The sequence below is a fragment of the Pinus tabuliformis genome, chromosome Q, assembly GCF_031772625.1.
Source record: "Pinus tabuliformis cultivar Carrire ecotype Pingquan chromosome Q, CPIR1, whole genome shotgun sequence".
NCBI lineage: Eukaryota > Viridiplantae > Streptophyta > Pinopsida > Pinales > Pinaceae > Pinus > Pinus tabuliformis.
In genome coordinates this window covers 986,129,549-986,141,939 of record NC_142296.1, presented here as the reverse complement: position 1 = coordinate 986,141,939, position 12,391 = coordinate 986,129,549, and the positions used below count along the sequence as shown (strand labels likewise).

The window sequence follows — 12,391 nt, the reverse complement described above, 5'->3', positions numbered from 1 at the left end:
GAAGTCTCACTCCTTCACCCTGTATCATCTTGGTGGACTTCAACTTATCCTCTAATACCAGTGCCCAGTTCTCATTCTTATTCTGGAACAAATTCTGAAGAGCCATCCACATCTCATGTGCAATGTTCTTCCTAGAAAAATGAGGTATTAGGGGATCCTTCACACAATCAAGGATGATCAATCTCGCCCTCGTATCCAATTCCTCGTATACTTCTAGCTCCTTAGGGTCGGTTGGCTTCTTGATCTCTTTCTCGGTGAACTCCCAGATCCTGTTGACCTGCAATATCAACTTGATCCTTTCCTTCCAAGGACTATAATTAGATAACCCTTCCAACCTGTCCTCATAACGGAGACCAACCTGCAACTTCGACATTGTAGTGAGCCTTCACCTACAATGTGTCCAACTCCTTCTTAAGCTGTACTTCGCTGTGCACTCGTTGATTCACTTTCTCCCAAAGTAGCTTAGACACCCTCTGATACTATGTTGAATTTCCATGACCCTGGTGCTAGGATAGAATATTAAAATCTCTGACGCTACCAAACCAAGAATCTCAACAAAGCTACTTTGCACAACGGAATATAAACAACAGTAAATCAGATGCGCAATTATCAACAACGTTTTTACAAAATTTTCAACGCAACTTTGTTATATTAATCAACATATAATACAACAGCCTAGGGCTCCAGTACAAGGGATAATGGCCCTCAATTATCCAGAAGTACAAGAATACAGGATATAATGACAATCTCGCTGCTCTAGTGCACAATCATAGTCTCTATGTCGTATCTAGTCTTTCCGGTCCTTCGCTTTCATTCTACTCTCTAGCTGCCCCTTAGTCCATCAAGAAACAACACATAGAGACTCCAGGAGGGCTGCACCTATCACTGCTGTACGCCACTTCTGCTACAATGAACACGGGCTGATCCAATATGCACCTCTAGGCTGGCCAACACTTGAGCTCTAATCTGCCAATCTAGTAGCTTCATTTGTCTATCAAAGAGCTACACATTAGGCTCAACTCTTCACCCAACTTAGCTGTCAAGCTCCCTTTATCACTGCTTGTCAAGTGCTACTCTTGGACACCAACATGTTGCCCTCCAAAGTCCAATGAAGCCCTGTTAAATTTGGACAACTAGGTCCAAACTCCATGTTCTGATGCTCAGATTAAGAGGCTAATATTTTTGTTGGATTCCTCTTTCTGAGAGGTGTAAAATCCATATAAAAATAGTCCTAATCCGATGAGCAGAACTTATATTGTGAATTTATTATTCTTAATAAATTATATGTGCAAGGTCAGCCAGTTTTGTAATGTAGGCTCACATGCCCAACAGATGTGTCACACACCCTCATTGATGGATATATATACAGGAAAAGTTGGAGAGAATTTAAAACATAACTCAACTCACATCTTCCTCTCTCATCTTAGAGAGTACGAGCTACCTGGAGGACGAATTTCAGCCACACGTGGGAAGGACGAAGAGGACAGACCGTACGGATTCTCTGCTGCTAGGGTTTCTGCTGCTAGGGTTTCGCAGAAAGTTTGACCAGCGTTGACTTTGGTCAACGCTTGGTCCAATCAAGCTGAAAATTGGTGGAAACTTCGAATTTTGAAGGCCGTACTATCTGGCACAAAAATCGAGGTCAAAGGGTTGACCGTTTTGCTACTGCGTTGACTTTTAGCTTGCTGTCCCTGCGTTGACTTTTCAGGACATCGTTGACTTTTGTAGAATTGACTTGGGTTGACTCATCTACTGGTTGGAGGGTTGTTGTGACACATCTGGGCTGGCTGACCAAAGGAGACTTTGCTGGTTGAAGCATCCTGTTGACCGCCGAAACGAACACACACATTTTTTCTGTTTCTGATTTGTCTTCTGTAAGATCTGCTTATATGTTCTATCTGCATTTTGCTTAACTACTTGTATGATTGCTGTGAGAAAAGTGAAATTGCTCCTAGCATAGAACATCTACAAAACTTAACATGGTATCGGAGCTTCAGGTGAAGACAAACTCTATCTATAGCAATCATCATCGAAGGAAATGGGTTCCAGGGAGAATGACAAGCTGATTGGAAGTGATGACTTCCATGCCTGGAAGATGTTATTAGATCTCAAAGGAACAAAGAACAGCCGCAATAAACCGCAGCCTCAAAGGAACAAAGAACAGTCGCAGTAAGCCGCAGTCAATAGGAGTCAAGGAGTCATAGATCAGTGGATCCAAGGTATATGAAGCCAAGCCGCAGTCAGGTATAGAACAGCTGAAAAGGATTACATGCAATTAATGAAGGTCACGTATACCAGTCACAACTCTAATGCACAGGTCATGTCACATATATATATTCCTATACGCTGGCACATTAACACAGCAAAGAAATACGTTCTGAAAAAACATGCGGAGACCACGCACTTGGAACGCTGTCATATAATACAGGGAATGAAGATATTTACTGTAATGCAGTCGGGACGCAGGCAAAGATGCGTGGACACATATATATCACGCAAGCCCTAGATCTGGTAGCGTGGTTCACGCTGTAGAACGCAGTCATATAATATGCTCTCTGAAATCCACGTACAGTTATACGCTATAATGGAAGGACATTATGGAACGCTGTTAGCTGCAACTAATATATATGAAGCCTGTAGGTTAAAGGAACAAAACTCGAGTTTCTGGAATCTACATACAGGTATACGCTGGTCATGAAGACTCATACGCAGTCTTGGGTGCCACAGTGATCACGCTGCAATGATGAAGAGGTCATTACGTATGATACAGTTACAGAGGAAGCACAACATTCACGATATATACGACACCTTAATTATGCACAGCATACAGTCACGCAGGAAGTATATACGCACTTCATGATACATCACGCAGGAAATTATGTATATGCCATGCTGTCATAACACAATATATATATATTGGAACGCAGTTATATATAATATACCACGCAAAGTCAACCGCAGTGAAGGAAGGAAAACAGCGTGGATGTATACACGCTGTCATACCACGCAGCCCTAATCTGTTTCGGTCATAACTACAGTGATACGTTGGTTATGAAGAACGCTGGACAGTGATACGTTGGTTATGAGAAACGCATACATGACAACGCTGGATAGTCATACGCTTATATAAACGCTGGACGTTGATGTAAACACTGGACAGTATCACATATATGCTGGAATCATGGTCTTACATATACGCTAGAATCTTGGTCTTATATATATGCTGGGCAGTCAAATGCTGGTCAGCAAGACAAGGGTGCCACTATCATCCAAACAGTAGCATTTAAATATGCATTAGGACGCAGTCGTTAAAGACCTCTATCCACAGTTGAGAAGCTCTGTTCAAGGTAGGCTGTATATAACATGGTTGTTGTCCTGTAAGAAGCCTTGCACAGTCATCTAGTTGTAAGAAACAACATGGTTATGTTTTGATATAATATGCTGTCATAATATCAGATTGCTGTAGGTGACAGCATGAAATTAGAAGGATAGATTCAGATGGGTCTGCTGGAAGAAATCTGAAGTTACAGCCTAGCTGCTTTGCTAGGCTGCAAGCCATAGCAAGCAGCTAAAGGCTGATATACTCATTGCTGCATACATAAGACTACATGGTGATGTAATGGGCAATCATGATCAGTAATGGGCAATCTTTTGGATATACTTCTTGAAGAAGGATGAGGCTTTCATGTGATTCCGTACCTTCAAAGCCTTGGTGGAAAATATGACCGGAAAGAAGATCAAGATTTTGAGGACCGACAATGGCACTGAATATGAGTCAAATGAGTTCAAAGACTTTTGCAGAGAAGCTGGCATTAAGAGGGAGTCTACCACTGCATATACTCTTGAGCAGAATGGTGTTGCTGAACGCAAGAATAGGACTATTGTGGAAGCTGCCCGTGCCATGCTATGTGACCAGGGTCTACCAAAGTTTCTGTGGGGAGAAGCTGCAAATACTACTGTGTACATTCAAAACCGATGCCCTCATTCCGCTTTGGACTCCAAAACTCCCGAAGAGGTTTTCTCTGGTAAGAAACCTGATGTCTCACATTTTAGAATTTTTGGATGTCCTGTCTATTTTCATGTGCCGAAAGAAAAGAGAAGTAAGCTGGATGCTACTGGGAAGAAAGGAATGTTTGTGGGCTACAGTGAGACTTCTAAGGCATATAGAGTCTATGTACCTGGTCAAAGGGAAGTAGAAATAAGCCATGATGTCACTTTTGACAAAGATGCTTCCCTGAAGAAAGTAGTAGATCTTCCTAGATCTGAAGAAAATCATGAAGAAAGATCTGGAAATCTGGAAGAACCCCAGGATGAGACTATGTCTAATGTTGAAGGGCCAATGGACCCTATTGATCCTTCCCCTTCTCTAGGAAAGAGGCCATCATGGCTCAGGGACACCCTCGAAGATGCTGAGGGTCATGTTGCCCCAAGGGGGACATTCCGAGAAAGCAAGAAGCCGTGTAGATACCAAGGGTATCTAGCTGCCATGAGTACTATTCTACAATCTGAACCTGGATCTTTTGAGGAAGCCATCAAGCATCAAGTCTGGAAGGATGCTATGCATGAAGAATATGAGGCTATTATGAAGAATGATGTCTGAGATGTGGTCCCGAGACCAAAGGACAAATCTGTTGTCACCGCTAAATGGCTCTACAAGATTAAACATGGATCTGATGGGAGTGCTGAAAAGTTTAAGGCAAGATTTGTTGCCCGTGGCTTCTCTCAAAAGGAAGGAATTGACTATGACGATATATTTGCACCTGTGGCACGATATACCACCATCCGATCCATCATAGCCCTTGCTGCTACGCAAGGATGGAGTCTTCATCAGATGGATGTCAAGACCGCTTTTCTGCATGGTGCAATAAAGGAAGAGGTGTATGTAGAACAACCTCTGGGATTTGAAGTTCAAGATCGAGACTCTTATGTCTGCAAGTTGAAGAAAGCCCTCTATGGGTTGAATCAAGCACCTAGAGCTTGGTATGAGAGGATGGATAGTTACTTGATGAAGCTGGGCTTCACTCGAAGCAATGCTGATCCAAACCTTTACTTCAAGGTTGTGGAAGGAAAGCCTCTCATTCTAGTACTGTATGTGGACGACCTCTTCCTGACAGGTGATGACCCTCTCATTCATCAATGTAAGAGGGAGCTTGCTGCCGAGTTCGAGATGAAAGACCTAGGACTGATGCACTATTTCCTAGGCCTGGAGGTCTGGCAGAGACCTGGAGAGATTTTCCTTTCTCAAGGAAAATATATTGTGAAGCTTCTGGAAAGACTTGGGATGGTGGACTGTAAGTTCGTGTCGACACCAATGGAACTCAACTTTAAGAAGTTGAGTGGCAGCGCTGCATGGCCTATCTTGGCCAATCCTACTGAGTATCGTCAACTCATAGGAGCTTTGATGTTCTTAGTGAACACCCGTCCGGACATATGTTTTGCAGTGAATACTTTGAGTCAACAGATGGTTGAGCCTCATCATTTTCACTGGGTTGGTGCCAAGAATCTTTTGAGATATCTTCGGGGCACGATAAACCATGGGCTGAGATACACTGCCGGGAGTGTGATACTCCGTGGATATACTGATGCCGATTGGGCTGGCAGTGTGGTGGATCGTAAGAGCACATCTGGATGCTGTTTCAATCTTGGTTCTGCTTCGATCTCATGGATGAGCAGGAAGCAGAAGTCGGTGGCTTTGAGCACCGCGGAGGCCGGATACATTGCTGCTAGTATGGCCTGTTGTGAAGCAGTTTGGTTGAGGAAGCTCTTTAGTGAGCTGTTCCAACATGTGCTAGATACCACTTTGATACTCTGTGATAAACAGAGTGGGATTCGTATGACTGAGAATCTTGTGTTCCACGACCGATCCAAGCATATTGATATCAGGTACCACTTTATCCGGGATATGGTACAGCGAGGCGCCGTAAGGCTCGATCATATAGGAACTGATGAGCAGGTCGCGGATATTCTCACTAAGCCCCTGGGGAAGGTCAAGTTCCTAACCTTCTGTGAGAGTCTTGGTGTCGTGGAAAGACCCTATGATGTGGGTCCTGTTGGACGATGAGCTCTGGGAGCTCTGGGGGGCTTTGGGGATAGCTTCTCGGAGCTATAAGCACTCATAATGCTTTTGCCCCACCCTTGTGATTATTGAGCTGGTTCGCCACTCATTTATCTGTGCCCCGTATGTATCCTACCCATTGAGTTCAGGGCTCATGGGAAGTACCTCTCATTTGGCCAATGAGGTGTGGAAAAGCTAGAGACTATTAGCAAAGACTGATGGACGCATCAGAGATTGCTGTACTCTCTATCTAGGATGGCATGGTCCAACCACTTGATCTGGGATCAAGATTTGTGAGGTCTGGGACCTCTGGACTGACTATGTCAGTTGGGGAATAATGTCTTTGTGACTGACCCACTTCTGTTCTGAAATAAAGAAGCCAGCAAAGCAAGTTTCGGCGGGATGACTCACGATGTTGATTGCACTAATAAATGGAGTTCTCCCTAGTTGAGAGGGAGTGTTAAATTTGGACAACTAGGTCCAAACTCCATGTTCTGATGCTCAGATTAAGAGGCTAATATTTTTGTTGGATTCCTCTTTCTGAGAGGTGTAAAATCCATATAAAAATAGTCCTAATCCGATGCGCAGAACTTATATTGTGAATTTATTATTCTTAATAAATTATATGTGCAAGGTCAGCCAGTTTTGTAATGTAGGCTCACATGCCCAACAGATGTGTCACACACCCTCATTGATGGATATATATACAGGAAAAGTTGGAGAGAATTTAAAACATAACTCAACTCACATCTTCCTCTCTCATCTTAGAGAGTACGAGCTACCTGGAGGACGAATTTCAGCCACACGTGGGAAGGACGAAGAGGACAGACCGTACGGATTCTCTGCTGCTAGGGTTTCTGCTGCTAGGGTTTCGCAGAAAGTTTGACCAGCGTTGACTTTGGTCAACGCTTGGTCCAATCAAGCTGAAAATTGGTGGAAACTTCGATTTTTGAAGGCCGTACTATCTGGCACAAAAATCGAGGTCAAAGGGTTGACCGTTTTGCTGCTGCGTTGACTTTTAGCTTGCTGTCCCTGCGTTGACTTTTCAGGACAGCGTTGACTTTTGTAGAATTGACTTGGGTTGACTCATCTACTGGTTGGAGGGTTGTTGTGACACATCTGGGCTGGGTGACCAAAGGAGACTTTGCTGGTTGAAGCATCCTGTTGATCGCCGAAACGAACACACACATTTTTTCTGTTTCTGATTTGTCTTCTGTAAGATCTGCTTATATGTTCTATCTGCATTTTGCTTAACTACTTGTATGATTGCTGTGAGAAAAGTGAAATTGCTCCTAGCATAGAACATCTACAAAACTTAACAAGCCCAATACAATCACTGTAGAATCTGCTCCTAGGAAAGGCTTCTAACGACCAAGTCAAGTCCAATCCACTTGGCTTCCTAATTTGTCCACATATGGACACCATCCAACTAGCAATCAAGTCAATATAAACTCATCATATATACCTCTGGTTGTGCATGCTTCTGTAGCTCCTTACTGGTTAGGGCACCCAAAAGTATTTGTTACAGCCCTAAAACTGCTCCAACAGTCACCTAGAAAACTGTGGCCTTCCTTCCACAAGGCCCTCCTACCTTCACTGCTCCATTTGGCTCCTTGTTGCAGCTTGTTAAGGACTACAGTCCTCACAAACTCCACCTACAGGACTGCAGCCAGGTCTGCATATAAAGATTAGGGCTGTGGCTTCACAAAACAGGGAAGAATGCCCTCCAAAACCCACGCACAAGCACCCATATCTGCCTCAAAGCATGCGGCCTTCCTTCCTGCTCAAACTCGGACCTACAGTGGATGAAAAATCACATGAAAACAACTCCAGATTTGTCTCCAAGCCTGCGGCTGTCCTCCTGTAGCAACTCGGCCTGATTTCAGATGCTAAACTCACCCAATCAAAGACCCAATCAGATTCGTCGTCCTCTTCTAGAGCTCGGCCTATTTCAGAGAGTTATATTATGAATTGATGCACGTTTGGATGACTAAAATGATCTTCTTCACCTTATATTTATACCAATACAAGGGCTCCACAAATTCCTTGAAGAGTCATGTCTTTTGGCACATTTCATTCCAAGCCTACATGACTTATGTGCCAAAAACCCATCCTTAACCTTCAAAAATTCATATCTACTCTTCTACAACTCAGATTTCGACGATTTTCTTTATGTTGGATTCTCTTCGCCATCCTCTATCATCTCCATCCATCACATGTAGAAAATGCCTCATGGTTTTGGCCCAAACATCAATGGGTGCAAACCCCCAACCTTGGGTTCCATGCCCACAAATGACTTTTGTGGTGCTCCAACCTCCAAACCCCGAACCCTAGGGCTTGGAGTACCTCCCAAGCTATGAAAAATCAACATCTGGCAAGTGGGGAGTATGGCAGGTGTCTCAACGAGACTCTGGAGTCTGAAAAGAGTCTGAAACACTGGTCTTAATTTGACCAATAGAAGTGAGGTGTTGTACAACCAGGGATCCCTGTCTGTGTGTACGCATATGCGTGTATGTTTTCTTCAGGCATGTATAACACTACTAAAATGAAATGAAAAAAAGAGCCAATGATTTTTTTAATCACCTTAACCTAGAAAAAAGTGTATTATTGATCTTATGCTTTTCCAAGGAAAACCTCGCGGGAAACCCTTGAGCACTCGCTCACATTTTGTGGATGGTACCCAGTTTCCAATGTAAACTGTTTGACACTGTTTATAGGATCTGAACCATTAGGGACATCAAATGAAGCATTCAACAGAGGCAGCCACCCAGGGGATCAACCCTGAGACCTCCTACATGAAGCATAGAGTACTCAATCACTTGAGCTAGTCCACTGGGCTAGTTGATCTTATTAGTGTACTCAATCACTCGAGCAAGTTCACTGGGCTAATTGATCTTATTTATCCCTATATTTGAACAACGATATAGTATAAACTAGTATAGAATCTAGATCGATCTCAACCTTGGATCTTTAACACGTGGAGAGGGATCAAATAAGGCGAGGTGCAAACCTGTATAGTATCTGACAGGCAAAAAGATTCGAGGTTTACACACTGAGTCTTTTGATGCATCTTGGTTTTTACTGGGGTTAAGATGGATCCATGTACTGTAATTTTTTTTTAATAATCTGAATGCATGAATCTGAATCTGTTTTTCATGCTGTTTCTCCTGCATTCCCTCTGCAAGTTTTGTGTATTTGCATTGTTAAAAGGTTCTTTGTCTGACTTCTAGTCTTGCTCATAGCGTTCTTCAACATCAGTGCAATGAAGTGAACCAAACTCGCCTATTTATCTTCTTTAGCACAAGAAGAGCTGATAAAACAATGGCTTCATCCTCTGTCTTCAGTGGGGTAGTCTGCCTTTCAGTACATTGAACAATTCATTGCTATGCCATAATATCGATGTTCATGATCAACATGAGATTTTGTGGATGAGTCAAGGTCAACAGGTAGCCTACATGTGTGGATTGAATGTTGCCATCAATCCCTTTTTGGATGGCATAGAATGTGACATCATTCAAATGGATTGTTGTGATCTGCTATTTGTCAAATCATCATCATAGTCACCATGATATTTATAACTGGCTACTGCAACACTTGCACATTGCACAAGGACAAACAAATATTATCAGTTCAACTATTTCTCCAGCAATTTGGAACTTTTTATCACATGTCAAAAAATCACCTTGTTTATGTTTTCTTTGAGATCAAAATCAATGAAGACGTGCTAATCCATCATTTGACTTGTCCAGCTGATTGATGTCTCTATCATTAATAAATAAATTAACTGCTTCAGGAACCTCTCTAGATATCTATAAATGACATCTTTATCCAGATTACATGGGACCATGAATAACACATCCTTCCTGCTGTAGTGCATACTTCAGGCCAAGACATGGGTTTGGAGAAAAGCATGTTGCCACTCGAGCAGGGATGAAATGATAAGCACAAAGTGATAATTTTAAATTTATCTTAATATTGTGTTAATTACTTTGACATTGTATGCTAATCATGTCGCCATTTTATGTTAATCATTCAGCACATATTTGTGCTCCCATATATTTAATATCAATTTTTTATTCCATTCATATTTGTCCTTCAGCCAGGTAAGACATTGTCCATTAATAAGAATCTCTAGTCCTAGACGCAATGAGAGAAGTGAGGTTCTCTACATTCTGGGGTTGGGGAAGATCCCTGTGTGTATTGCTTGCACGTGTGCACATGCATAATGCTAGTAAAATTAAATGAATAAAAGAGCCGACTTTTTATTTTCTTAATTATCTTAATCTAAAAACAAGCAACTGCGTTATTGATGTTATTTATTAAAATATGTAAACGACTATAAACTAGTCCACATCCATCTTGACCTTGGATCTATTACACATGGAGAGGGATCAAATAAGGTCCATTGGGCTGTGGTTTAGTGGTTGAGATGAGGCATCTCCATTCTAAAGACCCAGGTTCAATCCCCAGGGGGCATAGAGTCCTGGGAATTAAGTTATGGGTCTAGTTTGATGATGATATGCAGCATTCATTAAAAAAAATTTAAATTTGTGCATGGAGACTTCTAATAAATTATAAAGCAAATTTCCGAATTTTTTGAGTGTCGTACAAGTCCATGAAAAGAATAATAGGGCAATGGTTTGGTAAATCATATTGTGTACATAAAAGTTGGAGAGCTTGGTCTGTCTTTATATTGTGTTTCTAGTTATTGTGGTTAAAAGGAACAGATTTCCCGATACAAGACAGCACTGTGATTATGTTGCTGTTTGTTCTGGATGTTGGCTTTATCCTTGGATTGTTTTGTGTTAGAAAAATTCTGAATATTTTGAATGACTTATTGGTCCATGAAAAAATTAATAGGACCATAGTTTGGTAAATCATATTATTACATAAAAGTTGGAGAGCTTGGTCTGTCTTTCTATTTATTTGTGGTTAAAAAGAACAGATTCTGAGATACAATCCAGCACTATGATTGTGTTGTTTGCTCTCTATGTTGGTTCTCTCTTGGCTTTCTTAGGTAAATTTCTGATTTTTTTGAATGACTAATTTATTAGCCCATGTAAAAATTCACAGGGTAATGGTTTGGTAAATATATCTTAAAACCGACTGGAATTTGATATGCCTGCTTTAATATTACATTGCCTAGCCTCTTGTTCTCTATTTTAAAAGATTTTTTATCACTGAGTAAGCTTTCATTGTGTGGCTTAGGAGAATGTACTAGCAGAATCAAGGATGATGCTTCCTGATTGTCGGAAACGCCTTGAAGCTGCCCTTATTGACTTGCAGGGAATGCTGGTATGATTCAGTGTCCTTCTGTTTTTAAAGGAAAAAACGATGCTCAGGCAGATTCAGAAAACATTGTAAGCTTCAATTTGAATTATAAAGATGTACTTTGACTGTTAAAAACACTTATTAAAAATTGAGATGGAATGTACATTTTTTGTCTTAATGCAGGCAGAGTTAGAGCAGTCAGGTCAGGAAGGCGATGAGATTCATGAAGCCAAAACTGTAGTAAAAGATGTAGAAGCTTTATTTGAGACTCCTGCATCATGAGGGCACTCGGTTTTGTCTATGAAAATAACATACTGTATACAAAGTTGCTCTTGGAATTTTTACTGATTCTTGGAGGTCTGTTTGAGAACATAGCATTACTATACCTTGCTGTTTGCTTGAAAACACTGACTTCGAGCTCCTTTTTAAATGTTTATACTAAAGCCCTCAAAAGAGCTATCTTGACTCTCTTCGTTGTTTAGGATGTGTGCTTTGACAATGCGGTAAATGATATTTCTATCATCTGTTTAGAAGTTCAACTATAGACTACAAATGCTGATTTTTATCCTTAATAAGCCCATAGTTGAAGTGTTTCCTTTTGTTTTCTATGTTTTTCATTATTGCAGCAGAAGTTGTAAATATATTTCCTGACTTAATTGACTGATGGCGGAGGGTCCCATATTAGATTTAGGTTTAATGCACAATTTGAGATGAGGCATTGCCGCATTAATGACCCATGTTCAAACCCTGCCACCTTGGCAGCCATAAAAGCCTGGATTCATATACAGAATCAATTTAAGAAGAACATTGCATGTTTGAATAGTCATGTATTTCTAACATGTTGTATTTCTACAAACAATAAGTTGGACTAAGTTGTATTTCTACAAACAATAAAAACTAAATGTTTGGCTTGATGGGATAAGTTTATAATTATTCTTATGGTTTCTGCTACCTATTTTAGGTAGGTTATATGTGAAATATAAGCCTTCATGCTATAACACAAAAGCCTTTATTAAAAAAGGGCTGGATGTCTCTTAGTCCAAGCTTTTTTATGTGTTCAGTTGA

The 12,391-nt window shown here is 41.2% G+C and overlaps 1 protein-coding gene across 1 annotated transcript in view; it reads left to right on the top strand.

The window, feature by feature from the left end:
- The window catches only part of LOC149222792 (tubulin-folding cofactor A-like), a 110,221-nt gene extending 98,289 nt beyond the window's left edge, over nucleotides 1–11,932 (top strand). Inside the window, exons 3-4 of the mRNA XM_089385631.1 lie at nucleotides 11,264–11,350; nucleotides 11,510–11,932. Coding sequence (XP_089241757.1) covers nucleotides 11,264–11,350; nucleotides 11,510–11,608 — 186 coding nt within the window. The 3' untranslated portion in view covers nucleotides 11,609–11,932. The remainder of the gene's footprint in view (nucleotides 1–11,263; nucleotides 11,351–11,509) is intronic.
- Nucleotides 11,933–12,391: the final 459 nt, after the last annotated feature.